At 40.2% G+C, this 26,504-nt stretch overlaps 1 protein-coding gene across 1 annotated transcript in view; it reads left to right on the top strand.

Annotated features, from left to right (window-relative positions):
- The window catches only part of LOC121285595 (voltage-dependent calcium channel subunit alpha-2/delta-1), a 711,948-nt gene that overhangs the window by 606,480 nt on the left and 78,964 nt on the right, over nucleotides 1–26,504 (top strand). The window contains exons 20-24 of the mRNA XM_041202183.1: nucleotides 1,529–1,600; nucleotides 3,551–3,612; nucleotides 11,769–11,845; nucleotides 16,244–16,304; nucleotides 18,813–18,910. Of these exons, the coding sequence (XP_041058117.1) occupies nucleotides 1,529–1,600; nucleotides 3,551–3,612; nucleotides 11,769–11,845; nucleotides 16,244–16,304; nucleotides 18,813–18,910 (370 nt within the window). The remainder of the gene's footprint in view (nucleotides 1–1,528; nucleotides 1,601–3,550; nucleotides 3,613–11,768; nucleotides 11,846–16,243; nucleotides 16,305–18,812; nucleotides 18,911–26,504) is intronic.

Here is a 26,504-nt window from a genome sequence, read left to right on the forward strand (position 1 = left end):
ACTCCGTAAAATACAAGGGGAGTTTCACATCCACTAATTTACCTCTGCCCAGAAAATTATCTGTGCCATTGCCCATTATCGGTTGATGAATGCAGGGATTTTTACACATACAAGATGGTTACCAATTTGGAAGAGAGACTCCAGAGAACTATCCAGGACTCAAACAATGAGGTTGAGTCTTGACTGAGAAAAAATTAAGTGGTAAATGTCAGCAGAAAAGCATGGCTTAAAATCTTGACAACAGGAAATAAGCTTTGTGAACAGGAAGTGTGTGTCCTGTACAAAATTTTAAATAACCTATTGATTAGAACTGTAATGACATTCTTTGAATGTTACTATTTCGAACTGCTAGTACCTTTATTTTGCCAAAAATGTTTGTGGTAGATGAAGAGTTGGCGGATGAAACTGAAAAAATCCACAACATTGGATGGCAGCTAACCTTGAGCTTTATTCATGTGTGTATTTTTCCAGAACATGTTATTTTGTTAAGACGATATTAATTTTAAGAAGTGTCTTTAATCTATTCATTTATCTCTCGGGCAGAATTTTGCCCTTGGTGAGTGGTCTCAGTGGGAGCGTATGGAGGCAGCCAGGAAGCCAACTACTGCCCATGACTGGCACTGCAGCATGATTTCACGCTGTTGGGCCAATTAATGCCCACCCACCATGAAACGCAAGTGATAGCGCTCAGTGCTGCCTGTGCGGGAGGGGTTTGGGAGTGCGAGCCAGCCAAATGTGAACTTCGAGCCTGCACCCAAGTAAGCGCTGCATGATCTGCCTGAGGCACGGAGCTGCCTCAGGGAGGTGAAGAGATATAAGAAAAAAATAAAGAAAACAAAAATGTAATAAAACATGCCCCCTCATGTGACCCTGTCACATGAGCAGGGACATGTTATTAATGAAAAATTAAAGTTTTAATTTTATTTTTATTTGCTTCTGGAAACCTCATTCCGCCTGTGGATGAGGTTTCCAAAAAAAATGCAAAGGCCGTTTGGCCTTTTCGCCTGCCCACCAACTGTAAGGTTGGATCAGCGAAACATTTACGTTAATTGATAACTTAATGGCCTTAACAGGCCTTTTGATTGTTGGCGGCCACGCTGCCAGCTCTGGCATGTGCCCGCCGACTGAACTATTGTGTGAGCGCGCGTTGACATCGGCACGCTCGGCTGATGTCAATGCGCGTCATTTCACACTCGAGCAGGTCAGGCGCACACTCGCCCACCGAGCAAAAATTCCTGCCCATCATGATGCACCTAGACCCCTACAATTCATGATGTTACACTTACAAATTAATCAATATATTTCTTCTAGATGGTCTATTGGAGGTACTACTTTGTACTTTATTTGTCACAGTGCTATTGCTTTACTGCTGTGTCCATGGCCCCTATTTTGTGGGATTACATGTCAAATTTGCTTTAGAAATGGCATCATTGAGCTCTGTTTGAGGCAGAGTTATATCACAGTTTGGAGGCTTCATCTCATATCAGTCACTGGACCAAACTGCAAGTTATTAAATTATGTCTTCCAGATTCGGCACAGCATGATAGAAGGACAAAATGATGAAAGGACTCTCGACACACTAATCAAATCCTATGATGAGGTACAGTCTATTGCTAATTGGTTATCTCATTGTTCTCTATGTTGACATTTTTTTTTAAAAAAACATAAGCAAATTGCTTCAAGGAAGGGATAAGAAGTGTTCTTTGTTTTACAGTATTTACTGAGTCTCATTTGAGAAAATCAACACTATTAAAGGGTCAGCTTTCACTACAAGCACTCAGGACAAGCTTATATTACTAGAGTGTCAGTGTTAAATAGATGTGCTAAGGCAGGTTTGCTTACCCTCTCTAACGCTGCTAACAATTATATTGCCACCCTGCAGTTAGCAGTGTGGAGAGTTTTTCTTTCTTCCTTCCCCTCTCTTCTGAAGGATTGATTCTTCCAGCACTACTAACTCTTCAGTAAGTCACTGATTGCCTACTTTACATTACAGAGCCCAGATTTTCAAGTGCTGAGGGGGAAGGAACAAAACATCACATACAAATGATTGTAAAGTGCAAGGAAAGGCAAATTAGACCTTACTTGCAACTGATGATGTTACTGGTTTTTTGTAAGATATAATAGTTTTTTCAAATCATGAACTGAAGAAAATTGGTGGTCCTCCTTGTTGCGCACACTTTGAAATCATTTCCAGTCTTTATCTGTTGACAACTTTGAAACGAGGATCCCTGGCAGCGTCACAAATGACTGTTGACATATATTATTCCTCCATAGCGTGAGCACAAAAACAGCATCAATATTATACATATGAAGTGCTTTTAACGCAGACTGCCAATAGGTTCAGTCATTTTCCTGCGGGACCAACTATTTTTTTGTTCTTGTAAGGTGAGGGTGAAAATTTAAGTATTACAGTAATAAAAGCTGTTTAAATGCCATGAATACCAATTTTACTAACACAATTTTAATAAGAAGTATTCGTTCTAGTTGCAGTTATCTCTATATTACCCCTATTCCTTCAGAGATGTGGGGCAGAATTTTCTGCCTGTCGGGCGGGACCGACTCAATCTCCGGTGGGCGGGGAGCTGATTCCCGCTGGAGAAGCGGGCCCCGCTGCCATTTTACGTGGGCAGACCAATTAAGGCGCACAAAAGAGCGCACAACTCCCTGAGGCAAAGTGCTGCCTCAGGGAGATCGCTGACACTTTTAAAAATATTAAAAATAGAAAAAAAAATCCCTAACTTGTCCCCCTCATGTGACAATGTCACATGAGGTGGGACGTGTTCATAATTTACATAATAACTTTATTAAATTTTTTAAAAGCCTACATGAAACCTAATCCCGCCACTGGATGAGGTTTCATGTTTTATCTATTTGCCACCAGGGCTCCTGGCCTGCCCACCAACCTTAAGGTTGGACGGGCAGGTCCTTTAATTCTATAATTGATCCTGTCAATGGCCTCAATTGGCCATTGACAGGTCGGCGGGCCCACAGCTGATTTTGCTGCGCCCCTGCCTTCCTGAAAATTTAAGTGGACCGGGATGACATCGGGGGTTCTGCCCAACGTCATTGCACGTCATTTAATGCGTCGGCGAGCAGGCCCTGCCCCTAAATCGCTGAGGGGAAAATTCTGCCTGTGGTCTTTTGGACAACATGTTAAACAGGTCGAGGCCTCTTCAGCCCTCTCAGATGGACGTTCAAGACCTCATGCCACCATCTTGAGGAAGAGCAAGAAATTTCTTCAAGTTCCCTGGACAATATTTATCCCTCCACTAACATCACTAAAAATAGTTTATTTGGTCATTATGATATTGATATTTGTGTGACCTTATTACACGCAAGTTGGCTGTGTGGTTCCCACATTTCAACAGAGTTTACATTTCAGAAGTACTTCATTGGCTGTAAAGCGTTTTGGGACATCCTGATCTCTTGAAAGACGCTATATAAATAACATATACCTTTATAAATCACAGTGTGAAATATATAATGATGTAAAGGACACCACAAGTGATTTTGAACTGTGTTAATAAATTACCTTTCCTTGTTTCCCCAGAGGTATATTGACAAAGGGACTCGAACGTACACGTGGACTCTCGTGAATAGTACAGATTACAGGTGATGGAATATTACATTAGAAGGGGTTTATTTTCCTTTACAATTACCTGTTATGCCTGAGTTTTAAAAAAAATTCCCTTTATTAGAGGGAGCATTGTTATATTATATTTCAGTAGTGCTTTGACATCTCTGGGTTCTGGTTTCAAATCTGTCTCACTCAGTTTGCCATTTTACTGTCATGATGGAAAGTGGCTACAAATGAATTATCACAGAAGTAGCACAATTGTGGAGGCAGCTCAGTGATATGGCTTCTGAGTGCATTGAAGGAGGCCACCAGAAACTGCTTGGACTTGACAGATGAGCATAGTATAACTTCATGCCAGTATCAATACAAGGTTTAAAAGTCCTCATTTATCCTCCTTAAACCTTTATAAGCATAGCATAAAGGATCTTTGCAATATTGGGACAAAGCAGGGGCTCTCTGTATGTATTCTGATAATTGAAAATGAGCCACCCAAGGCAAGAGAGCTCTCAATGGAAGTGCATCTGAGAGTTCAGATGGCAGGTGCGCAAAAGAAAAATGTCTTACTTGTGAGACCTTTCTGAGGTTGCAGCTAACATGTAAAGTTAAGAGAGTGCACAGGAAGCTTTATTCTGCATCTTCCCCATGCCTGACTTGGAACTGCTTGAGGCTGACAATAAAGTCATACTCCCTGCAAAATAGAGGCCTACTGATGGCAGGTAAAGTTTGGAAAATCAGTCCCTGAACCTCAAGATCAAATCTGTGCCTGTCAGCAATTTGGGACCAGAAAATGGCTGGTATGCAGAGTCCTCATCTAACTGATTTAAGATGGCTGTATCCTCTAACTCTGAGCAAGGCTCACTCTACTGCTTGCACCTCTTCTGTCTAACCTGGGTGTGTGGGAGTACTGGGTCTTGGTATTTACAAATAGTAGTTTTAAAGGGGGATAACAATGGTTTTGCCTGATAAAAGCCTTTGTTTTCATTTGTGTTCCAATTATTTTGTGCTACTTTGATTATTTTTCTGCATAAATGCATCTTGGCCTGTTTGTCTCAGCATTTGTTTGGTGCTTCTCATCTGTTGCGTCCATCTTCAGAAAAAAAATGTGCTGTACACTTTGGCACAATAAAATACATCTTTAAAACGGCAATGGCTGTGTACAGTGCTTCAAATGGCATTGTTACAACCCCCACAGAGACTGGTAACTTTAAACAAGAGATTTGAATTCCCAGTAACCAAGTTCAAGGAATCGCACAACAAGATATTTAAGACTTTTACTGTAATAAAGAAACTAAAAGCAACTTCGACTAAACACTACCAAGTAGGCAAATAATACTCTAAACTACAGAAATAATAACCTTTATTAATGTCTTAATACAATTGATAACCCCATGCTGCATATATGTCCATTACAGTGTGCTTTCCACAGAATTGCAGTCTTTTTAGGAAACAGTCCACACTCATTCCCAGCCTCCAATGGGTTCATGTCTCCCTGTTTCACCAAGTAGTAGCAACCAGAGGCTGCCAAAGGTCCTTTCCCTCAATCCTCCAAGAATTCCTGCACCAGCTTTCAGCAGTAAGGCCCACTCCGGTGATTTCTTCTCCTGATCTCACCCAGGCATAACATCTGAAATTTTACATTGCCACAGATGCGAATCAGAGACTGTCCTCTCTCCTGCATTTTAACTGGTAGTGCAGAATGGACTTTCAGCCTTCTCCTTTGTGCTGACTACACCAGCTGCAGCCTTTATCCATTTGAGACTTCTTGCTCTCCATCTCTCGCTGGCTCACTTGTTCACTCTCGTTCATACTCCTTTGCCTGTTCACATCCCTCCCTCATTCTCCCTCATTCACACGCTCTCCCTCCCCTGTGTGCTCTCCCCTTTGTGCCCTCTCCCCCATGCATGCCCTCTCTCCCCTGCGTGCATACTCACTCACTCCCTTTCTCTGTCACTCTCAATCTTGCTTGCTTGTTCGCTCTAGAAAGTCTGTCCGCAATCAACCTGTCTTTGTTTCCGGGTGTGAACATTTTGCACCTTGATCTCAGTAAGTCTCAGCCTGGGACCCTCCGGTTTCCGTGGTAACCAAGTCAACTGGTTGTTACCGGGCAGAGCTCATAGCAAATCACATGAACTCTCTTCATTACTCCATTTTCCCTTAAAGTAAAGAGACAGTTTAAAGACATAACAATCTTATAAGGCCTCACATTTGTAACTGTACTTCCTGGAGGGGTGGCAGTTCTCAACTTGGGGCTGTATTGTGGATGCTGGGCCCTACAAGAACTAGGAGGAGTATGGTTATCTTTGCCTTCTTCCTGATACTCCCAAACCAGTTCCTCACTTGGAGCCAAGTCTTATGAATTTAGATGATGGTATTGACTCAGTCAGAAACCTCCCTGAATGCAGTTTACACCTGTTCTTTTATTGAGGCCTGCAATAGGACCTTTTACCACCAAAAATAGCATTTCTGCTCAGACTTCTCAACAGTGCCTTTGTGAGCAAACAGTCAACTTTTCTATCACCCATTCAACTTTCCCTACTGCTCTTTAAGAGCTGCTCTGTTGCCGGATTTTCTGCTCTGAACCAAGTTTGCTGCAGGCTGATCTCCTAGCATTCTGCATCAGCGCCTTATTTAAATTAATGGGAGGAACTTCCATTGTAATATTTGATACAGCCCTCTGAGCTACAGCCATGTACAAAGGCAAATTTGTGCACCCGGCTCTTTCAGCCATTATCATATGGTCAAGGTTGAAGTGAAAATTAACAAATGTATTCCCATATTCCTGCAAAGTCTCTCAATTGGGCACACATGAAAGATCATCTACCAGGACTAGACACATCCTTACTGTTTACACATCACATTAATTCATCAAATAAATTATTATTCTTCACTAATAGTTCACCATAGCTTGATATATTCCATGGATGATGGCGATATCTTCTTTTCCCTCATTGTCCATTTTTCTTCTTCACCACACCTTCCCTAAAGGTAGTGTCTCCATACTTTTGTATGGTTGCTTTCATGCTGGCCATATTTTGGTTCAAGTAACCATTATGGCCAAGACAAAGATGGATAGATTTTTGGATATCAGGGTGATTAAGTCATAGGGGATAGTGCAAGAAGGTGGAGTTGAGGTAGATAATCTTATTAAATGGCAGAGAAAGCTTGAAGGGCTGAATGGCCTATCTATTTCTGCTCCTATTTCTTATGCAACTTATTCATATAGGAACCTTGACAGTCATTGTTTGCAGGCCTGTCAACCATGTGAGTCATCACAACCAAAAAATGATCGTCTCCTGATCTGATATTCACAAATGCACACTTCCAGGATGGATTGCTAGATATTAATCGAGAGCGGTGGAACCCTGATCACAATTCTTATGCCAATGCACTATCTGGGGTTAGAATGAGGATTGAAACTGTGACTTTTCTGGTGCGCATGGCTTAGTTATTCATGGAACAAGCTTTGTTGAACAGGCTGAGAACAACTTCTAAATTTAAAATAAATTTTCTTCCACTGAAGGGGAATTTAGACTAGAAAATTTTATAAACACTTCAATCTTTCCTTTTTATTTCTTTGAATAAAAGAAATCCAGTGTGATTGTATTAAACAAAAACACTGACTGGAATTTTATGGCCCCTACCGCCCTGGTTAACCGATTTTTTGAACAGCTCGCTGCATTTTCTGACCCCGCCCCCACTGTGAGGGGGCTGTGAAATTCCGCCCACTGTTAGTATTTCCTCAGCTGTGTTCTGCTTGGTGAAGGTTTAGATATGTTGCTTTCCTTCTGTGCAGTGACCTAAGGTAGGCGACATTTCTATGTGAAGACATTATTTAGCTGTAGTCACACATACAAATTACTCTCCCTAGAATGTGAAGGAACATTTACATCAAATCTGCCTTTATAAAGTCAGCTATTGTGGATTTACATTTAAACTTTGATCAATCAATTTTGTCATGTTCATTTAATGTAACTAAATATGACTCACTGTGACATAATTGGAAAGGGAAAGAGCTGCATGGGAAGATTAATGTTGTAACAGTCTGAGAGTGTAAGATAGACACTTATACCAAAGTTACTAGGTCAGAGTGCTTTACCTGTCTGATGGCTTCAGTAATTTTATATTTTTAAATGATGTTAGGCAAGGAATTTTAGCATTTTGACTTGGTCGTGATAAAGGAATGTCCTTATAAATCTACTTACCTGTTAAACTGTCAACTCAGTAAGTCCTCTAAGCCAGCTCTCTAAAAGATGCCATCAACACTCTGAACTGAACCAAAATATTTCTTCTTTTTGCCTGGCTTCCACCAACTGTTGTTTTGGTATGAACAGTTTTCAAAAATATTCAATTTTCATTGGCTGATTTGCTGGTGTCAAAGGTCATTTATTTTTGCCAGTCAAAGGCACAAAAGTCTGAAGATTGACATGGCTCTGTCATGATAGGGATAGGGCTGAAGACCCAGCGGTTTGGTTCTGACTGAGATGTCACTGACCTTCAAGTTGTGCAGGTTGAAAAATGCTCAGTGCTGTCACAGTGCAAAGAGCAGAGTAGTTGTTGAAAATCCAAAGTTCTGTCTGTTCTATTGGTCATATCACACCTTCCCTTGAAATTCGTCTGAAGTTATTGTTTGAGATAGAAATGAAGTTTATTATCCAAAGCTGCTTTGTCCTCATTGTACCTTTGGAGTATTGAGAGAAAGCTAGCTAAAAATATAAAAACAGATAGTAAGCATTTCGTCAAGTACTTAAAATGAAAAAAGTAACTAAAGTGAGTGTTGGTCCTCTGGAGAGTGCGTCTGGAGAACTAATAATTGAAAACAAGGAAATGGCGGAAGAGTTGGCCTGGTATTTTGTGTCTGTCTTCACTGTAGAAAACTTAGCAAACTCCCAAAGATTTGAAAATCAAGAGGCGAAAGGAAGGGAGGAACTTAAAACAATCACCATCACCAGGGAAAAGGTGCTTGGAAATGGAAAAACTGTTAGACCTAAAGTCTGACAGGTCCCCAGGACTCTTGCAGCCTAGGGTCTTAAAAGAAGTGGCTGCAGAGATAGCAGAGGCACTGGTTATAACCTTCCAGAATTCCTTAGATTCTGGAAGGATCCTAGCAGATTGGAAAGTATCACCTTTATTCAAGAAAGGAGGGAGACAGAAAGCAGATGGGCCAGTAAGCCTAACATCTGTCACAGGGAAATGGTTAGAAGCCATTATTAAGAAAGTTATGGCTGGATACTTGAAAATCATAATGGGATGAGGCAGGGTCAACATGTTTTTGTGAAAGGGAAATCATGTTTGACTAATTTATTAGAGTTATTTGAGGAAGTACAAGCAAGGTGGTGAAAGGGGAACCTGTAGATGTGTTTTACTTAGATTTCCAAGACATTTTTGATAAGATTACTACACAAAGTAAGAGTTAATGGTGTACAGGGTAACATATTAGCATAGATAAAGGACTGGTTAGCTGACAGGAAGCAGAGAGTAGGGCCAAATGATGGAAGAGGCTGAAAATCAAAAGTCCAGCCCCCGAACATGGCACCTACTATTTTCACGGAGTTGGGAATCAGGGCGGTTGTGTTTCACATGTGCACATTTTGCAGATGCAGCTGGTCAGCTAAATCAACAGCTGCCTCCACTCATGTCTAATTTTGGTGACCCAGGTGTGTGAAGCATAAGGTGTGCAGGTTAGACCTGGTATAAGCAGGTCTCAACTTTGGAGAGGTGGGGACCCTTTTGAAGAAGGAAGGTGCCTCTTTGTATATTGTCCTGGGACACTTTGGGGGAGGTCAGGTGTTCTTGGAAGAGGCAAGGTGCCCCTTAGGATTATTAAAAATAGGCAAAAATGTGAGTAAAATGTGTATACACTCATGAAATGTCAAGCTCATTGGAACTGTTCAAGTGTCAAAATGAACTGTCAGAAACAACTGTCAAGCTGTCAAGAATTTAAAACTCCTGCCCTTTAAATCTTTAAAAAATGTCTGGAATATTTAAAGAAAATCATTGTTTGCTATTTCACTCTGCCATAAGCCTGAGGGTTACCATTATTGGATTAGTGCTGCTTCACAACCTTCCATTATCACAGTAGGGTACCTGCCAGTTCACAGATTGATTAACAGCTCCAAATGGTTATAGACTCTTTGAAGTGGGATTATGAATCCCATGCCTTTTCTTTACAAGGGAATATGTACTTGAATGAAATGTTCATTCTTATAAAGGATTATGTAGTTGAAGGCATGTAAATGAAGTAATTTCTTTTTGAGTGAGAGTGGTTTTTAAAAGCAAGTCTGCAATGGACACTTAGAATTTTATATTATTTCATCTCACTGTGGCTCTTGAGGGCTGCCCATAGTGGATACTGGGTGCGTTGGCATGGTAGGTGTAAGGGCAAAGGATGGTGGGTGGGGGACATGGGTTGGTAAGAGTTGGCATGAAGTTTGCATAGAGGCTATAAAGGGCATGGGGTGGGCAGAGATGTACAAGGTGGCATGGAGGATATGAAGAGCCATGGAAAGGGGGCACAGAGGAATAGTTTGGCATGCTGGGAGCTGAGCAGAGGGGCATGGGTTGGCATGAAGGGTACGAGGAACCATAGGAGGTGGGTGAGGGCATGGGTTGGCATGGATGCCACACAAAGTATGTGTGTGTGGGGTGGGGGGAGTGCGTGAGAGGGCTGGAGGACTATTTTGTGCTTTATTGTTCTTTAAAAAAAACCTTCAATGAAGTGCCAAAGCACCGAGCCTTCTTCCCTCTACACCCAGCAGCCTCCATACTCTTTCCAGGGTTGCACAGCCTGATTCCCAGAGAACTCCATGACCCTGGAACAAAAATCCCAACCTCCGGGGCACTTTCTCCTGGGTTGATCCTGTGCTCTCAACTTTGGAGCAAAAATTCAGGCCTAGGGATAAATGGGTATTTTTGGGTTGACATGCTGTAAGCAGGGTAGTGCCACAGGGATCAGGTTAAAAATAAGAGGTCAACATTTTAAGACGGCTATGAGGAGAATTTTTTTCTCTGTGGGTCTTTAGTCTGTGGAATTCTCTTCCTCAGTAAACAGTGGAGGCAAGGTCATTGAATTTATTCCAGACTGAGTTAAATAGATTTTTGATTGATAAGGGAATCAAGGGTTATGGGGTCAGACAAGAAAGTGAAGTTGAGACCGCAATCAGATCAGTCATGAACTTATTGAATGGCAGAGCAGGCTCAAAGGGCCAAATAGCCTACTTCTCCTAAGTCCTATGTTCGTTTGACCTTTGGAGAGTTGGAAATGACCAAAATTTCTTTTTGCCACTTTCTGGAACATATTCTTTTTCAGATGTTGAATTGCTTGATGATTAAAACTTGGTCTCTGCAATACTCCTATTGCAAGGTGTGAAATATTCTATTTTAATAGAGCACTTGTGTATGATGCTCACATAAAATAACCCCGCACAATACGGCTGAAGGAACATGCTGCAAGATTTTTCTTTAGGATCTGAAACAGGAAATATCGGGCAGAATTCCCAGTCCCAACCACTGTCGCCTGATTCTGTGCGTGTGGGATGTCACATTCGATTCAGCTGTGATAGTACCCAATGTTAACCCAGTTTTACCTGGATTATACTGACAAATGTTTGATAGCAATGGAACATAGCCCAGCGAGGAGGGTTGGGGAGGGGAGACAGGTGATTCGAGAGTGGGAATCTGAAGCATAGATTTTCATGTGAGAGGTACAGCCCTTACTTGATTTTGTAATGAGTTTATCTGGCACCAGCGAAATAAAAACACTTACTGCTTGATGTTCATACTAGTCTGTTGATCTCCTATGTAAGTAAAACACTGGAATTAAGGAGAAGTTAGAACTTAGTTTACTGTCTTTCAGAAGCAAAAGAATAGAGTTAGTTGAAGGGAAATCCACTGACCAGTATAATAAAAAGAAATGTGCTGCAATTTTCCGCTTGATTGCATGATCCCTATTCTTCTTTCCACAAGGGATCACCACTTTGAGTGTTAATCGCAATGAACCCGGCAGAAAATGTCAAATAACCTTTAAAATCATAGGCTGACTACTGGCAGTGTGAAGGAACTGCAGTGGGAACATTGATGGTAGCAAACCTACCATAGTAACAAGATATTTTTTATTCATGCTGTTTCCTGTTTGGTAGCTTCTTGCCCACCAGAATCAACAAGTTATGTGATAATATCTATCTCTTTTCCCCAGTTTGGCACTGGTTCTTCCACCATACGGTTCCTACTACATCAAAGCCAAACTAGACGAGGTTATCACCCAAGCAAAACGTAAGTATTGGGAAGGGTGGAAGCTGACCTGGTACTGCATGCCAGAAAAGAGCAAAGTATTGATTCTGCAAAGTATTAAAAGATCTTCAGCTAATATTTTGATAGTTTCTGAAACAGTAAGAAGTGGATCGTGAGATAGATGTCAGATAGATGTCATCATAGTGTGAAGCAATGATTCTAAAGCATCAGAGAAACAAACATGCAAAGATGTAAACAACTGCATGGTTTGAATCTGTAAGAGTGCTCATTTTCTTTCTTTGTCAAAGTTCCATTAATGAATATGCACAATTTTGCTTGTCATGTAATTTTAGAATCATTGTATAGCTGTACCTTCTTGTTCTATGCATCCATTAAAAGGTCTGTTTATTTCTTCCGATTTTTCTTTACATTATTGTATCAATAGTCTGATAGCAGCATTACATAGAAAAGAAGCCCAACATTTGATTGGTCGAAATATTTGGCCTGGATTTTGTGCTAGGAATGATGATGAGGCTACAGTTTACATAGTTATTGAAGAATAAATTGGGCAATAACTTTCAGTACCTGCACATGTGCAGTTAAATCAATGAGTTGCTGTCTGAGATTCCCTGCTTCTCTATCAGTAACTTGCTGAGGAATTTATCATTCAAGCTCATTAAAAACGTGAAGTTGCATTACTTACCCACTATATATCCATTAAACAAATCAGAAAAAGTTAGTCTTTTCCATTCAAGTGTAAGTGAACTTTTAGTGGTGTGCCATTGTCTTAAACACTGCCAAACAACTAACTACTCTGGAACTGAAAAATTACTTTTACAAGTGTGGAATTTCATTCCTACATGCTTTAATAATTTTTTGGCAATTTTAAATGATATTTTAAAACCTTGTTCCTTATCTATTATCTCCCTCTTTAAATCCATTTTTCCCTCTTTATTTTTTTTGTTCATGATTTCACATTGAATTCCATATTCCAATTTACACTTTCTGGTTTAGACTCTATTTGCTCCAGTAAAGATTCTTCAGTCTGATTGGTTGAAGAGATACACTGTTGCTTGCCCTGTACGCACAGATCTCAGATCCTTTATAGAGGGAGTCATGCTGTTTAATTGTTGCTAATAATAAAATTGAGTGTGAAAGCCCACAGAAAGTATATGAACAAGTGTAAGCTTAACAAATGGCAAGCAGTATTTATCCACAGCTGACCACAAAATCCAGGCCATTCTATTTTAAGAAAAGAGTTTTCCCCCTCAGTTGACTTTCTTTGGAAATTGAATTTGATTTGTATCTAAATGTACTTTGCAGAGGAAATAATCACAGAAGTAATACAAGTCTCACCCACTCGCTTTCCTTGTGTTAGTTTTTCTTGCTTTATCTTGAAACATAAATCTTTATTGCACTTTTGCAAAGTCAAAATAAAGTGACAATACCCACTTGCATGCATGTTATTTCAAGCCAGTTAGCAGCCTGGGTGGCATCATCTTAAGCATGTGCTCATTATCCAACACTATTATACCCAGCACATTCATTTGGCACAGCATGCCATTTATTCTTATGTTCTGAAGGCATCTTTATGTCATGATTGGCTAACCAAAGACTCTGGCATCTTCAGCACATGTGAGCAGCAAAACATTATGACTATAGGGCAATCAAAGGTCAACTTAGAAAAATTGGATCGAATTATTCACCTGTTAACCTATACATTTTCCTACCCTAGAACTGTGCAATATACATTTAGCATATAGTTTGTCATGTAGTTGAGACATGACTGGGAACTAAATTGCCTATCCCTAACCTACAAGGAGCTTAGAAAATGGTAATCACAAATCTTCAGAATATCCAATTTACTGACCATTCAGTTTTGTGCTGAATGAATAATTCTGGATCCCTCCCTTTAAATTTATCTCCAGCATCTTTTCATACCAGACACACATGGGCAAAGATTGGCCCCATACAACCCAGAAATTTATACCATTTATGCTGACCACAAAAAAAAATTACTAAAAGGGGAAAAAGGAAACTGTTCTAAAATCACAATGAAACCATTGGGAACTTCTTCCCCATTATTCCTAGGACCTGCAAGTATATTTGTGGTGTTGTGTTAAGTGCTGGTTTATTTCCAGAAAGTGTTCTTCAGAGTGATGCTTTAGTCGAGCTGGTCTGAGGATCACTGTTTGCCATAAAGTTCTTGAAATTCCATCTGTTGTCCACATTGCCTTTAGTCAAGATTTCTTTGTGGCTGCTTGTTACATAGCAGCAGAATTCCCCCCTGCCATTGAAGGGAAAGATTAAAATACACTAGGGGAAAAGTTCAACTTAAGTCTGCCCCTTTTGTGCTCATAAAATGGGCGTTGGACATCCTAGCTTTGTGTTGTGATCTGGAAGTGCGTTTGATGCCATGTTGGCTCAGATGATGTAAATACCCTATTTGTAGGAGCACAAATGCAAAATTCAGGTATAAATAAATGGGGCTTTTGCTGGGCATAATAAATCTAGTTCTAATATGTCTTGAGTGGCCAAATCAGGCTTAAAATGGACTGAAGGCTGCTCAAAGAGAGGCCACTTAGTTTTTATCAATGCGGGCTTCAGCAAAGCAGGTGTGTTCTTCCTTGACCTCCACTGCCAGCGTATTTGAGCCACATTGGCCCCCCTCCCACCCTGGCCCCGCATAGTATTGACTACTTTTAAGGTGCCACTTATTAATTAATGCTGTTTAATGGCAGCAGTGTAATAATGTTTAGCCCATGGCTAGATGTAATTTGTATCGAGTTAACTAAGTTTTCTCTTCAGCTGCTCTTGGTCTCTTTAGGCTGTGCATTTCTTTCATCAAGGGGACAGCCAATCTACTGTATAGCCTTGACAAGTGCTGCTCTGGTCATGCCTGGGAACTAGCCTGCTTTGCATTATTATTTCTTTTCCTGCCTACCTATCTGAAGCACTGAGATCGGGAACTGAACAGATTGCTGTAAAAGTCCAATATGTGACAGGGCCCTGGGTATTGCTTCAACATGTTGCACCGCAACACCAAATCATTTTTATTTGACTTTATAAACTGATGAAGATCATCAGTTTTTAGTAAGGTGCTTAGGAGGAGGAGAGACCAGAAAGTTGTTGGTTAGGAATAAGGTGAGAAGAAAATCACTAAACACTATGATACATAGTGTACTCATTTTGCCTACTACATTTTTGCTGTCTGGATTACATTTGAACGGTGATGTTGCTATTGGATACCACCTTGGGTCTTCCAGGCTGTTCAGTAGAAATGTAAATGTTAGACTCACATGTAGGTCAACAGCAGCCTTAGAAATTAAGAATACCATTTACAGCACATGGGTAAGTTCAGAAGAATAATCAGATATAATTTGAACTGGAACTCCTTTGGAGATTGTGGTTTCCATTATTTTATTTCTTCACAATATAGGCCTGAATCCTTGATTGTATACTTTCAAAGAACTGAATTTGAATTTTATGTATTTAGCCTCTAAGACCCACGGCAAGATAATTGGCCATTATCTAAACAAACAAATGTTTTAAAAATAGTTTAGCATCCAAAAATAATTTTAAAAAACTAATGATTTATAATGGTGAGGAGAAACATGCACCATGTGTTCAACATTTCATGTTAATTCATCCACTCTTTCTACATTTTATTGAAGAATATTATTTGAGGGAAGCTAAAGGCCCTTCATTTCTCATAGGGTTGCAAAGTTTCTTGTTATATTTAATATTGTGCATGATATTACCCGAACCTAGGTCCTTGGCTTTAACCAGACTTGTATTATCTTTGTGTTGAGATATATTTGTTGCTCAGTAAACAGACCTTTAAATGATACAGCTTCTCGAAGGTAACGTTAGTGGTGATCACATACAGTTCTCAGTCTGCAAGCGAGTGTGTCTTTTTTCAGACTTCTACTGTGCATTAAGTTTCCCAGTATAGCACAATATTTTTATTCAAGCACTCATTGAATAAAATATTGTTTATAATCCCTTCTACTTGACCCTTTTTCCTGTTCCCTGCTTTCTCTTTCTGATGGATTCTGACAGCCAAACACAAGGGCAAGTATCTTTTTGTTGGTCAATTTCCTCGTTGTATTGTCTTTAGAGTATACTGTAATGCACTAGTGCTCCTATCCCTATTGGATATTCTCCTGTGTTTATCGTATCTGATCTTTATCTATTAGCTCTTGGTGTCCATTATCATTACATTAATAGCTTTAGCTTACTTCTTTTACATGAATTATTGCCTGCTGCCTGTATATTTTCTATAATGCGGCACTTTTGCGAAAAAATTAGTTGGTGAATAATTATTTTTGCTATTTTGGTAAGAGAAATTCCGTTCAAACTGTTCCATGTCAAGGTCTGGCTACTTAAAAGGTACAAACAGAAGCAATAATGAGCACCTTAACAATTGTTTCTTTTCAGACTTAGAATCAATAATGCCCGATAACTTCGACACTACAGGATATGTATATCTCGCCCCCAGGTAGCTCCGTTTAATGCTTTGTTGTGAGAGCGCATGTAAAGCATGACTGTTTGTGCAAGGAGGGGTTTGATTTGCTGTAACTTAGGAGCTCCTGGCACTGAAATAACTGATTTTGAAGGTGTCCGGACTGGTGCCAACTTCGGGAGATCTCTGGATTTGGACAGGGCTTCAAAAATGTTGAAGTTGGCATGTTGTAAAGCGGTTCCATTTTTGACCGTCCAACTGGTTTCAGCTACATTCAACAGGTTTAAGTCCGAAAAAAGGAAAATATATTTTTCACAAGCATAGAGTATTTTCTAAGTGGTCATTCATTGAGTTCTCAGTGCTCTTAGCATTCCCACATATCCTAGGTTTTGGCAATAATGAGGGCCTGGGAACTTCTTAAAATATGCAGTGTTTTAGAATATATCAAATTTGAGTTAATCCATAACTACTGATTTAAATAAAAATGCTCTTTGACAATCTATTTAACACATTAAGATCATTTGTTCATGGTAATCATTTTTTTAGGCATTCATATACCTATACAAAGGAGTCTATGGTTGTGAGTTGAAGCCTTAATACCTTTATTAGTTTTCCCCAAGTCTTCAATTAGGAGGGAATAAAGTGCAGAAACTTAAAAAAAATGAGAATGCAGATGGGAAGAAATAATAAAAAAAGAAATATAACAGAAAAAGATCAATACACAAGAGCAGGCAAGAAAGAAAAAAAGTAAAAACATTTTTGAAGGACATTCATAGCATCATTTGAAAGAAAACTGATGTTGGATTATCTAGAACGGTAGCTCACAGTTTGGACTTTTATGTTAATCAGTGAATCATGTTCCTGGACCAATCACTTAAGATTAACACAAAGGCCAGTCAGCACTGGCTAGTCAACAACTGAAATTGAGAAAGTTTAACATTGAAAATGGGAACTTTCTCACAATGCGACAGAATCAGCAGGTGCACATGAAGCAAGGAAAAGTGACAATTCCGCTTTTCTGAAGTAACATAAACCGAAAGCATTACAACTCAATGGAGGTTCTTTCACAACAAAACAAGCACCAATTTATAAATATGAGTAAGAAATTGATTTGTTGCAGAGACGTATTAACCAATTGCCACACCTATTGATAGTTAAACTGAAGAATTGCTGAAACAAAATATTTAAATTGACAGCACTTGGATCTCGGCAACCACACATAATCATATTCACAAGTACGCTCATTGAATAAGCAATGCACTGCAGCAGAAACCTTTCATCATTTCATTAAATGGTTTCCAGTCCTAACCTTCAGAGCAGGAGAACACACGCACACTGGAGCAGAGTGAGCATTACACTATGCAGCAGGCAGACTAAAGAGAGTATTAGAAACATGAGAAAATTATGGAAAAACTGTTTTTTAAAAGCTGTTGCCTCAGGCTCCTGTTTAATTTCTCTTTATACTTAAATTCTATTCTATTTTTGTTGAATCCTTTTTTGTTGTTGGAACATATTCCAATACAGTAGCAGTAGTGTTGGCAGATTTTAGACATTGGCTTTGACACTGGAAAAATGCTCTTTCTGTTATTCAGTGTTTGCTGAGTGAGATGTTAAGGGGAATCCCTCACTTTAGTTAACTTTCTATTCACAAAAGCACATGAATTTTTGGGAGAGACAATTGGGGCTCTTCTATTAGCCAAATGGATAAGTTTGCAACATGTACAAATCAGGACGATCCTGGTTTTAATCCCTGCTCTGTGGTGAGTCAACTGATCTTAGGAGGGGTAGCCATATAGGATCTAAACCCACACTGGACTAAATGGTGAGAATCAGCCTGGTTTCCAGCTCCTGTGCATTATCCTTTGACCCCCATTGGAAATGGGTTAGAAAGGGGTGAGACAGGGGTTGATCTGACTGTTCTGCCCTCGATGAGTAACACGTTCACTGTCTACATTCAAAAATGAACTAGCCATTTGGATTAGGTACTAACATGCTACTAGTGTTCATGTGCTTGCCCCTCAACATGAACTATTACCTCAGGAAAGGAAAGGAACTAAAGTAATTAGAGAATATGAATTTTGGGAATAAATACCATCTTTCTTACAGTTGTTCCTCCCCCCCGCCAAGGGATCATCTACTTTATAAGATCCCTGCAACAGATCACACATAATTAGACGAGGCAGAAAGACAAAACAAGAAATAAGAGCACTTGAAATTTGATGAAAATAAAACACCTTTATGATAATTTGAATGTGGAGAATATTTTTTTTTGGAACTAATTACCTATAGTTGGTTGGCAAGTGGAATTTTCTAACCATAGTTGGCACCTTTTGAGCCCAGCCCTGTTGATGTTGTTCTGTAGTCAGTGTCTTTTATGTGTTTTTGATATTGCTGTGCTCTGTGTGCTGTGATGTGTTGAGCCAAGTCCTCTTCACGTGTCTTGTTGCCACTGTCTGGTTGTATGTGTTTTCTTCTCATAGTGACCATGATTGTTTACATGTGGGAAGGCTGTTATAGTGTATGCGTGTTAACAATGCCTTTCAGGGAATACTGCAATGGACTGACTCCTTCAAGCAACAATACAGCATTCCTGGAAAACTTCATTAATTTTATTGACCGGCAAACTCCAAATTCTCCGGACTGTAAGTACTATTTGTCCTTGTCTGTAATATTACATTTAAAATGTTCAAAGTGCTTTTGTTGAGACTGAGACGAAGCTGTCAAATGCTCAAAACCCTCATTGTAAGACTTTAATGAGTGAAAAGAGTAAAGGAGAAGATGATTAACAAAGTAGTGGTTAGATGAAACTGAGCCTGTGTTTAAGAGCCTATAGAGAAAAGGAAAAAAAACTCCTCATTCACTAGTGTGTATAGTTTTCTGTATTTGGCAGAATTGTAGGCAGTATTGGGTCATTCTATTAATGATTTTGATAACTTGTAATGCTTCAGACCGTTGGGATTGAAATTGTATGGGGCTTGTGTAGTTGGCATCTTTCTGCAGTTGCACAAAAAAGATACAAAAGAATGAACTATCTAATTAAGACCAGCAAGGTAGCTGCACGTTACATATGATCAGAGAAATAGCTGTCTAACATTGGCCAGAATCTTCAGGGCGGCGAGCGGGGGCAGGCCCCACTCACCGACACGTAAAATGACATGTGGTGACATCGGGCATGTGCCCCGACGTCATCGGGCCTCATTCAGCTTTTCAGTTCTGTGGGCGCACACCAGAGCTGGCTGTGTGCCCGCCCAACGGTCAAAGGCCTATTAAGGCCATTTAAATTCCAATTGAAATAATTAACTGAGCTGCCCGTCCAACCTTCGCATTTATCATGGAACCTCATCCACAAGTGTGATGAGATTTCATGAAGGTTTTAAACCATTAATAACATTTTTTAATAAAATTCTTAGATATGTCCCACCTCATGTGACACTGTCTGAGGGAGATTTCTGTGCTCTTTCACATGCACGCACGAAAGAGCGCAGGCCCTGACTCATCCTACATTCCCCACCCGCACAGGGAGCGCTCAGCACTTCTGGGTGCTCATCATGCTGGGCGGACCTTAATTGGTCCGCCTATGTAAAATGGTGGCGTGCAGCCAATCACGGGCGGCAATCGGCTGCACGCCTGCCCGTGCCTGCTCCATCCCAACCCCCTCCCCCGACAGGGATAAAATTCTCCCCATTAGGTAGGTAATCCTGCCTGAAACATAGGCAGGAGAGAACAAATTATTGTGAATTATGATGAGGACATCAGGTTTGAAATCCCAGGAAGAAAAAAAGTCATAGTAAATACCTGACAAGCAGAATAATTTCTGCCTCTTTAAAATGTACTTGGTATTGTAAAAAAAAATCTTACAAGCCTATAGTCCTAACATGGTGGAACACAATGCTGCTACTCTTTTTAAATGCTCCTTTCAATAAATGTCATTCAGTAAAGCAATTCTTCACAACTGATTGTGCTGAGATATAAGGTGCCACTTCAGAAAGTTATGCTTTATTTATCATTTAGCTCTCTGGGATGGTTGTTCGTTTACACAATATATATTAGAAATCATTTTATTCAAGTGAGTGACCATTACTGATTGACTGAGTCTTGAATGAAATTAATCAGTGTAGACAAATGTTCTGGATGGCATCCACACATGGGAACCTCGCCCAATCGTTACTGATGTGTACCCATAATTTAGTCATCTGGCTATTTCTAGTTGTTAAGTAATAGATATACGTTCTCAAAATGCTTGCATTTGAATTGGGCCTTAAACAACTAAGATCACAATCTGTGATGACAGAGTTAGGGAGAAGGTAATTGCCACTGGAAGAAGAAATGTAGAGTGCAAAATTTTCCAGACTTTATTTTGTTTTTAAAAGTTCATTCTTGGGACTGAGCATTGCTATCAAGGCCAGCATTTATTATCCACCTCTAATTGCCTATGAGAAGATGGCTGTATGCTGCCGTCTTGAACCGCAACAGTCAATGTGGTGAACTGGTGCTTTTGGGACTAAAATGAGAAATTTCTGCACTCAGAGAGTTGTGAATCTTTGGAACTCATTAACCCAGAGAGCTGTGGATAGTCATTGATGGGAATGTTCAAGACTGAGATCATTAGGTTTTTAACTCTGAAGGAATCGAGGGATATGGGGATTGGGTGAGAAAGTGGAGGTGATGTAGAAGTTTTGGCACAATCGTATTGAATTGCGAAGCAGGGTTTTGAGGCCTACTCCTGCTCATATTCCTTATGTTCTTATATTAAGTAGAGAGCCCAGGTTTTTCACCCAGCATTGATGAAGAAACTAATATATATCCAAGTCAGCATGGTGTGCAGCTTAGAGGGGAACTTGAGGGTGCTCATGTTCCCTACACCTCATGCCCTTGTCTTTCTAGGCAGCAGAGATCACAGATATGGATTCTGCTGTTGAAGAAGCCTTGTTAAGCTGCTTGGTCCTGTGAATAATATACCGCATAGTGGACGGAATGGATATTTATAATGGTAGATGAGCTGCCAATCAGTGGATTGCTTTGTCCCGGATAGCATTGAGTTTCTTTATGTTATGACTTGGGTTAGATGTTGCCTAGATTCTGAGATTATGGTTCAGAATATTGAATATGCTATTGTGCCAGCATCACTTTAAGATCCAGTTAAAGTGTCTAGCCAGATTCTGGATCACACCATGAATCCATCTGCAAATACTGATTGTCCCTTGGCCTGTCAAGTTTGGTATTCTGGGAGGGTGAGATCAAATATGTTGAAAGGCCTTCTTCATCCAAATTGAGCTGTGATATTTATTATTTAAAAAATGTTCTAAATTTTGTATATGTTGGACTGTTAACTGTTTTGTAATTTAAACATCCTGTGTGGTCTGTGGTTTCCAATCAGGAAACACAGCCTGCACCATGTTCCAAACTGTCATGACTCTTTCAGTAGTCAGTTGGATGAGGCCTAATGTTTACTCCTCCTGTTTGGGGGTAACAGTTAAGGTCAATTCAGCCTGTAGTGCAGACTAATAAATGCTGCTAAAAAGCATGTGAAGAGTTTGTGATATAATTGAACTGTAGATGAAACCACGTGAATTTTCATAAATATTCCATTTTGATGACATGCAGCAAGACTCTATAATTGTGGGACTTGTCTGCCTGCTTTTAGATGAGTGTTTTTAAAAAAGATAGGGTAGAATTTGAAATAATGTTAAAACTGGAGAATTCTATCAAGATAAATATAAAATAATTGGAAACACAAGCTTCGTTTTATTGGTTCTTTAGCTTTGTCCATCATTTGGAACGCAGGAAATTTGTAATTTGATTCTTTGCAGTAACTGGACTGGGAAGGTAAGAGAGAAAGAGTTCAGGAAAGTGAAAGGATGAGAGACTGGACTAGGATAGAAAATTACTGGACTGGTATAGAACAAGAAAAGGAACAATTTAGCAGGGGACAAAGAAATACTAAATTGGGTAAAACAGACCTCAGGACAATGCTTTTTCTAATCAGGAAACTTTGTTATCATGCTTTTCTTTAGCATGTACTTGAAAACATCACTTGCCGTCTGCTATATGGCCATTCCTTGAGGTGCTGATCTTAATCCCGATATTTGCTTTCCTTCTGACCACCGGATTTAGGCCTTTCCTCTGCACAAGTGAAAATAACATGAATGACACCTTCCATCACAAAGGCATTTCACACTTTTCCTCTTCATTGAGAACATGCAATGATACTTACACACTTGATTAGAAGAAATATGTTGCTCTTTAATCAGCATGCTAACAAATGGCTGATTTCCAAGCAGAAAAGCAACTTGGGCACAAAGAAGGATAGGCAGTCAGCTATGGATGTCCCAGTTCCTGTAACCCAGTGAGAACGTGGCCCTAATTGGATGTGATTCCTTTGATCAATGTCAGAAGGATCTGAGGGAACCTCATGCATGCATACACACCACTGTAGCATGTTCCTCCTGTCCTACTTGCAATTACTCCTGTCAGGAGATCTCCTGTCATGGTGCCTCACATGTCATGTGACATCCTTGCACATCACACCACTCTGTGATGTTGCCATCCAGCTACATCTAGATCTACCCCCCTTTCTGCTGCTCACCGCCACTTTTCCCTCAAGGAGAGATCAATCTCTGTAACTTTTCAGCTCTGATCAAGTGCCACAAATACTGACATTTTCTTTTCTGGATGTCACTTTTTAGAATTCATTCTGCTCCTGCAATTTTGAGCACCTCTTTACTTGTATTATGGTCTGTATACGGAGTCTAAGCATCTTAGCATTCACTTTTCAGAGGCCTGTTGCATATAGTTGATAAGAAAATGTAGAGTGTAAGCTAACAATGACTGGCAGTGAGCTAGCAAATAGAACCTGGAAGCCATGTCAAAACATCTGAAAAAAGTGAGTAGAATGATACTGGTAGCACTGTTTGTCAACTTGTAAACTACTGTTCTAAGTCATGGGTTAGACGATGCTTAGAACATGGGGCAGGATTATCGGGTCATCGGCTGGGTGGGCCTGGGAGCAGCCGGGAAACGGGCCACCGCCGGCGAATGGCTCCAAACCATGATTTCACTCTGACTGGTCAATTAACAGGGAGCCAGCGTGAAATGCACGTTGAAAGACCCAGCGCTGCCAGGGTGGGGTCGGGAGGAGGGTGAGCACTGAAGTCAGCGCAGGCGTGGGGGAGCGCGCAGTGAAAAGCCCCTGAAGGCAGAGAGCTGTCCCAGGAACTAAAGAATTTTAAACAAAAAATAAACATTATGAAATTCCGAAAAAAAATTCTACCCTTAAGAATCACTCACCTAAACATATTTATGATAAAAATTCTGCCCAAACATTTTTATTTTTTAAATTAATATCAGAAACCTCATCCCACCCTTAGATGAGGTTTCCTCAAAAATCCAAAGGCCGCTTAGCTGATTTGCCCACCCACCAACCCTAACATTGGAAGGGCAGCGAAAAATCCAGGTCAATTACTACATTAATGGCCTTAAATAGGCCTCTTAATTGTCGGCAGACACGCTGTTGACTCTCACACGCGCCTCTGACCAAAATATCGTGCGAGTGCGCGGTGATGTCAGGACACTCACCCAACGTCATCGCGCACTATTTTATGCCCGACTGGATCAGGTGTGTGCCCACCCGCGGGACATAAGATTCTGCCCGTGGTGTTCTGTTTTGTGATTACACCACAAATTAGCTGTACTTGGATTGGAAGGTAGAAAAGAGCAATGAGATTGATCTCAAATATAAAAGGGAATATTAGAAAGAAAGCAATTACAGAATAGTATTAATCAAACCAAGCAAGATATGAACTAATATAGATAAAGTAAACCTAGATTATTACATTAAATGTGCAAACAAAATAGGAGCAGAGGAAATAAATGGAAATTAGTGAAATGTAAATTTGAAATAGATATTGGAAAAATTGTTTACCTAGACTGATTAATGTTGGGAATAATGTGCCAATGTATGGGTAGAAGTGTAGGTGCCTTTCATTGTCTCAGAACATCCCAAAGCACTTTACAACAAATGAAGTACTTTTGAAATATAGCTGCTGTTATAGCGTGGGCAGTTGAATGCTGTGAAGGGAGAGTTACTGTATTGGAAGAATGTGTGCTAGTGAGTCAAATGGCCTTTTTATTTTTTTTAAGTATACAGTCATCTTTAAATTACTGGAGAGGCAATTTTCCCAGACAAGGGGAGATGGGTTTTGATGCACATGGGAAGTTAAGTCCCCTAAAAGTGATATTGGGTTGGAATCCTGACATCCTACCCTCTTTCAGGTTTCACCCGGGCAGAGTTGAAGGTGAATGGGGAACTTATTTGTGAAATCTTTCTTGATAAGAGGAGGACATGTTTTCTTAATGTAAGATTGTCCTCATCTGGGGAGAAGAGCTTTTTTTTCATAGCTGACTTCCATACAACCTGTTGTGATGTGCTGTGGGCAGTGTAGCAACATTTGCGTTTTACTGCGGCAACAGTTAAAGAAAGTGTAAAAGCAGCTGGAATCCAGAATTAGGCTTGACCCTGATGTGAGAGTGAGAATGCATAAATGGGACAGTCTCACTCCTTTGTTTCAAAGTCATTTGAAGTTTGGCCCTCAATTTACACTCTACAGGGTGGATTTTAACTATTGGGCAGTGGACAGCGGAGAAGCCAGCCACCCAGCCTTTCTGACCAAGGAGAGACCAGACCCATTTTGATGTTCACCCCAAACATGTATCCCAGTGCCGGACTTGGCCTGATACAATATCATAGCCTCCGGGCTGGTGGATAAGCCCTGGGTTTGGTGGTGGTGGGAAGAGTCATGATTGTGGAGGTGGTATGATCCCTGGTGTCGACAACGACCTAGCTTATTTTTCTGGGGCTCCATCGTGCACTAATAATTTTAAACTTAGCTTTCAGGAGCCCCTTAAGCTGTATCACTGGTAAAACTGTTTGGAGAGTGCATGGCACATGCTCTGAACACTTCTGCCCAAAAATGTCAATTTGCATATCGTGCACTCCATAGGGTGCCTGTTTCATGTTAAAGAAGAGCTACTGTCCAGAATAGGTCACCTCTTTGGATGTCCCAGGATAGTGCCAATAAAAATGGAGGCCGAAGTGTCGGTGTTCATGGGGCAGTAAGTTTGGTCCCTTTATATGGTGCCCATTTGTTTAGCTTGTGGTGCTAGACTGAACCATTCTCCACTGACAAGGTGTGAATGTACTACTAATCCTTAATGTTCACACCAGTAAATTTAACTGTAGCCTGTCCTGCATGACATTATCAACAATCGACTTTTATCAACTTTTATTTTGATTAACATTATTTCAAAGAGCAAACTATTAAGCTTCCTGTCGCTGAAAAAAGGGAACATTTTCAAGGATAAATTAATTTGTGTTCAGATTCTTTACATTGAGTTACTATTTATGTCAGGTTTTCTGCTGGAAATGATCTATTGCATAGGATCACATAGGATATACAGCACAGAAACAGGCCATTCGGCCCAACCAGTCCATTCCAGTGTTTATGCTCCACCCAAGCCTCCTCCCATCTTTCCTCCTGTAAACCTATCATTCCCTTCTCCCTCATGTTGTTATCTAACTTGCCCTTAAATGCACCTATATTATTTACTTCAACCACTCCCTTTGGCAGCGAGCTCCATATTCTCACCACGCTTTGGATGAAGAAGTTTCTTCTGAATCTCCTATTGGATTTCTTGATGACGATCTTATATTGATGACCTCTAGTTATGTTCTTCCCCACAAGAGGAAACAACCTCTCTCTATCCACTCCACCAAACCTTTCATAATTTTAAAGACCTATATTAGGTCACCCCTCAGCTGCCTTTTTTCAAGAGAAAAGAGACCCAGTCTGCCAATCCTTTCCTGATATTTATACTCTTGTATACCTAGAAGATTTATGTTCTTGTAAATCTCTGCACTTTCTCCAGTATCTCCATATCATTTTTACAATATAGTGTCCAGAACTGTATGTAGTGCTCTAAATGTGGTCTCACATTCTAATATTTCTTTAACATTTTACCAAAAAAAATCATAATTTTGGGGAGTCTGAAAGAACAGCTGAGAAATATGGATGCTAGAAACCCGCATGTGGGCTGTCAATTTGTGTGCATGTGTCGGGGGAGGTTTGAGGAGAAGTGGAGAAGGAGGAGAAGAAGACCTAAGGAAGTCTCAATGTTTTGTTCTACCATTGGAATAATCACCTGACAAAACAAATCGAAACTTGGGGAGCCTTTTAGAAA

Source organism: Carcharodon carcharias, chromosome 13, assembly GCF_017639515.1.
Source record: "Carcharodon carcharias isolate sCarCar2 chromosome 13, sCarCar2.pri, whole genome shotgun sequence".
NCBI classification, from domain to species: Eukaryota; Metazoa; Chordata; class Chondrichthyes; order Lamniformes; family Lamnidae; genus Carcharodon; species Carcharodon carcharias.